This window comes from Ceratotherium simum, chromosome 22 (assembly GCF_057802395.1).
Source record: "Ceratotherium simum simum isolate JZ-2026a chromosome 22, ASM5780239v1, whole genome shotgun sequence".
Lineage (NCBI taxonomy): Eukaryota > Metazoa > Chordata > Mammalia > Perissodactyla > Rhinocerotidae > Ceratotherium > Ceratotherium simum.
The window spans coordinates 11,240,471-11,245,560 of record NC_141921.1 but is presented as its reverse complement, the minus strand read 5'-3'; the positions used below and the strand labels follow the sequence as shown (position 1 = coordinate 11,245,560).

General features: G+C 57.3%; 1 protein-coding gene across 1 annotated transcript; it reads left to right on the top strand.

The window, feature by feature from the left end:
* Window positions 1-839: 839 nt before the first annotated feature.
* On the top strand, window positions 840-2,475 carry FOXE3 (forkhead box E3). Its single transcript, XM_087445786.1, has one exon. It carries the CDS (start codon window positions 926-928, stop codon window positions 1,808-1,810), a length of 885 nt encoding a protein of 294 aa, XP_087301912.1. The 5' UTR covers window positions 840-925; the 3' UTR covers window positions 1,811-2,475.
* The last annotated feature ends 2,615 nt before the right edge of the window (window positions 2,476-5,090 follow it).

Here is a 5,090-nt window from a genome sequence, read left to right as displayed (position 1 = left end):
TTCTTGGAACTCTGGCCTGTGCAGGCCTGTTTTGTGCATCTTCCCAGCGTGCACACTGTGTGTGTGAGAAAGGGAGCCGTTTTTCTAGAACAGAAGGGGCATGGAGAAGCAGCAGCCAGAAAGGCAACTGCAAGTTATGGATGTTCTGCGGGCTCTTCATTTAAAGCAGTTGGTCCTCTGGTTCCCAAATCTGCTGGTTGGACCACTTTTCACGATTTTGTTTTTCCAAAGGATGCTCACAAGTGGCCTGGACAGGACACGGTTGTGGAGGAGGTAGTAGAGAGAGGAGATGGTGACCCTGGAGCCACCAAAGGTCCTCCCTTGAGACAAAGCCCGCCTTGCTCTGGCTTCTCCACCGCCTAATGTCTGAGGGTGGGCCTGACAACTTCCTGACCAGCACGGCATTAGGAGGCTGAGGGCTGGCAGGGCGGCCCTAGACAACCCTCACCTCTGCCCAGCTGGGGTTGGAAGGACCGGGAGGAGGCTAGGAGAGGAGGCTGGAGGAGATGCACTCAGCTGGGAAAAGCGTAGTGGGGAGGGGGCCCGGAGAGTGCGCTGAATGGGTGGATTTGTGATTGGCATTGACCCAAAGAGGAGGGGGTTGAGGGAGGGGTGAAGGGGAAGGGAGCCGATGGAACCTGGTGGGATGGGGCCAGGGCCGGGGCCTGACTCAATGGAGGTGGGGAAGGGGTGAGGCTGGGTCTGGGAAAGACTAACCTAAAGCGATGAGACTAAGGGGGGGTGGTGCTGTGAGCATACTAAGGGGATTGGAAAGCAAATTAGGCGGGAGCCGCTGGCCGGCGGGGAAGGTCCGAGCCCTCTCCCCCGGCTGGGGGACGGGGGAGGGGAGCCATGTCCATATAAGGCCGGTCAGCGGCCCCTGCTCCCTCGGAGCAGCGCGGGCCGGGGCCGCCGCCGCCTCCCCATGACCGGGCGCAGCGACATGGAGCCGCGCGCCGCGTTCTCGGGCTTCCCGGCCCTGCCCTCGGTCGCGCCGTCGGGGCCGCCGCCATCGCCGCCCGCCGGAGCCGAGCCGGGGCCGGAGCCCGAGCAGGCGGCCGTAGGCCGCGGGGAGCCGGAGCCCGCGCCCCCGCCGGGCCCGGGGCGGCGGCGGCGGCGGCCGCTGCAGCGCGGGAAGCCGCCCTACTCGTACATCGCGCTCATCGCCATGGCGCTGGCGCACGCCCCGGGCCGCCGCCTCACGCTGGCCGCCATCTACCGCTTCATCACCGAGCGCTTCGCCTTCTACCGCGACAGCCCGCGCAAGTGGCAGAACAGCATCCGCCACAACCTCACGCTCAACGACTGCTTCGTGAAGGTGCCCCGCGAGCCGGGCAACCCGGGCAAGGGCAACTACTGGACGCTCGACCCCGCGGCCGCCGACATGTTCGACAACGGCAGCTTCCTGCGGCGCCGCAAGCGCTTCAAGCGCGCCGAGCTGCCCGCGCCCGCCGCCGGCCCGCCGCCCTTCCCCTACGCGCCTTACGCGCCCGCGCCCGCGCGCCTCTTCAGCGCCGACAGCCTGGGCAGCCTGCCGCCCGACCTGGCCGGCCTGGGCGCCCCCGAGCCGCCCTGCTGCGCCGCGCCCGACGCCGCCTTCCCGCCCTGCCCGGCCGCCGCCGCCCCGCCGCTCTACGCGCCCGGCCCCGACCGCCTGGGGCTGACCCCCGCGCGCCCCGGCCCCGGCCCGCTGCCCGCCGAGCCGCTCCTGGCCTTGGCCGGGCCCGCGGCCGCGCTCGGCCCGCTCGGCCCCGGGGAGGCCTACCTGAGGCCGCCGGGCTACGCGCCGGGGCTCGAGCGCTACCTGTGAGCCCCGGCCCCGCGGCGGCAACGGCCTGCGGGGGCCCCGTCTCTCCCCGAGGACTGGGCGCAGCCCTTGAGCGCCCCCTCTGGCTGCCCCCCGGACTCGGAGCACTCTTGAGCTCCCCATCGCTGCCTCTTGGACTGAGCACACCTGTGACATCTCCCTGGGGAGACTCCCACCACCCCAACATCGGACCGAACCCCTCACCCCCGCCCCGATTTGTGAGTCCCTCGTTTCTTCTCCCCGCACTGTGAGCCCCCATCTGTGCACTCCCCCAGCGCTGTTATGCGTCCCATGTCCCATAACCAGTGAGCCTCCACCCCAGTTTCTGGTAAATTCCAAACCTTCCATCTCAAGCTGCCTCTTCGACCGGCTCCTTATTCCTTCACCTTCCCTCCTGTTTTTACAACACTAGAGGTCAGACTCCTGGGTTCATGACTCCCTTGCTGTCTTCCCTTCATTTCCCCACAAGTTTGTTCCCCGCCCCCACTTATCTGCCTGTCTTCAATTTCTTACCAGGAGAGCGCTCTCCTTCCACACAGACACGCCTGGCTGCGCTATTCCAGGCCCCGAGGACAGTTATTCGAGATTTCTGAGACAAGCAGCACCAGGGGCTCCTGCCTGAAAGGGGAGTGAGTAGGCTGCCCCACCATCTGGAAAATAGTCCTAAACTTAGACCTTATTAGGTTATTATTCTTTTAATTAAAGCTGGTTTAATTAAAAAGAAAGAAGAAAGCTTCCTCTGGGCTCCGTGTGCTGGCTGGTGACTTGGGAGAGTCGTCTGGGGAGCAAGTGGTGAGCTTTGTTCAGGATCTTGGGTTGCTACATGGGGTGAGCCCCCTGTGAGTTCTCAGGCAAAGGTTCATGAAGAGGGATTAGGATGTGATTAAGCCATAGCTGTGCACAAAGTAGGCCTCGTGAAATGCCACCACCTGCTGCATCCCAGAGGCTGGTAGAGATGAGATGGGGTGTGCACAGGAGTGTATTCGGGTGGTGGGTGTGTCTGCTGTGTGGGATTATTCCCAGCTCCCATGGGTAGGGGAGCATTGGACACTCCTCCAGCAAGTACTTATTGAATGTGCCAAGCACTGTGCCAGGCACTGGGAACTCATCACTAAACAAATGGGCAAGATCCCAGCCTCATGGAGCTTATGGATCTGTGAGGAAGAGACATCACCAGTCCTCAGAGAAATGAGATAAGTGCCCTAGAGCCCTGCACTCAAAGTGTGGTCCACGGACCTTCAACATCACCTAGGAGCTTGCTACAAAGGCAGACTCTCAGGCTCCACCTCAGACCCACTGAATCATCAGACTCTGCATTTTAACAAAAAATTCCCAGGTGATTAGTATGCACAGTATTCTGGAGGAAAGGCACTGGGCCAAGGCTGGGAGCTCAATTTAAAGGCTAAAGCTCCCTACTTAAGAAGTGGTACCAGGCCGCAGAATCACACATCCCCCTCCACACTTGTGGGGCTGGACTCTGCACCATCAGCTATGCCCCCTGTCTTACCTCCTCTGCTGGATTGGGAGCTGGGGCAGCAGGGACCTGAGTGGATTTATGACTGTCCCCAGCACCAAGGACAGGGCAGCACTGAGCAGAGACTCAGAAGTTGCCGTATGGGGGATGGAGTTGCCCTTTGACCCTGTCCTGCTCTCTGGTGCTGACCCAGATGCCAAGCATCAGGCTTTTCCAAGCTCCCTCGCCGCAGGGCTCCTGGTCTATTAGGGCCTGGATTAGGTGTGGGGAAGGGTGGGGGAGGGGATCAGTGTCTTAAGCCCAGGGTGAATGTGATTTGCATGTTGGACATGCCTGATGCACCTCGCTTAGATACAAGAGTTTAAAGCTCTGGGGCGGTGATGGAGAGTGAAGGTGGAGAGCGAGCAGCTCCCAGACGAGAAAGGTGCTGGAAATCTGAGAAGGCAGGGAAGGACCTCTTTGGAGGTTGGGCAGTAGGTATGCACAGTCTGGTATGAAATGCCCTGGATAGACCCCCTCCCTCAGCTGTTAATCCCTTTGAGCAAAAGTCAGATCTAATTTGCCTGATGCGTAGCAGCCCTTCACTTAATGTTTGTTGACTGACTGACTGAATCCCTCCAGTCTGGTATTGTGTCTGACTTACTGAATAATGATTGGGTTAACAGTATTTGGACCCATTCTCACTTGCAGTCCTCACAGTGACCTGCAAAAGAGGCGAAAGAGGTGAAAGAGTTGGAGGTGGAGACTATTTCTCCTTTTGTCGGATGAGAAAATTGCCCTCCCTGGGGCCCAGCAGGTAGCAGAAGATCTAGCCTTCAGTTCTCTTAGGAGTAGGTCTCTGCAAAGATCACAAACTTTCCTTTGCTCCCAAATGGTGTTACAGCCCCTCCTCCTGCCTCCGAACACCTCTTGATAAATTCCTTTCTAATCCAAGAAATTTCCAGGGAAGGGGAGGATCCCTCTCCCTCCACTGAAGCTGGGAAGTGCGTCTGAGCTCTGAATTCCACTCTTGCCACTGCCCTGCAGGTCTCCAGTCCCTGGGATCTCAGACCAATGGGGACAGGATGAGGTGGGAAATGTCTGGGTGGAAATTCTAGAAAGGTCACTTCTGAAATGGAAAATCAGAAAGATTTTATTTAAAAAATGCCTTTTTAATTTTCGTTTGTTCCACAGCATCGAGGTGGACTGTGCGCCAGGCCTGTGCTGGGCTCTGCGGCCAGTGCAGACACAGACACGAGACTGTTCTTGCCCTCGCAGAGTTCATTGTCTGCAAAGCTGCACGTCATAGAGTGCCCTGTGAATTGTGACGCTTTGGTAGATGTTGAAAAAACAAAAAACAGCGCAAATCCAACTCTGTCTTTAAAAAGCACCAAGCACTTTTTATCTAGAAGTGAGATTTCAATATTATCCCCCTTCCCCCTTTTTTGGAGAAAATAATCTGAATAGAGCCTTCAGAAATGTTAAGTAAATACTTCCTTCATTCTTGTAGAAACCTAGAAGTCTTCTTTAATGTGCAGACACACTTTTAACAATTAATTTTTATTTTCATTAAATTGAAACAAGCAGATAATCTAACAAGTCAAATAGCAATCAGAGGCCTTGACTGGTGTCCTGCCCCACTCTCAGGACCTCTGCTTTGTTCCCTGGAAGCATCTACTTTCAGTTCACATTTGTCTCTTTTGGAATATACTTCCATATTTGCACATTGATACTCCTCTCTGTTGAAACAGTAATGATAAACTTCCTATTACGATAGATGATCATTGACTTCTAAAACCTCTATCTCTTCCCATCCCCACCCAAATTACC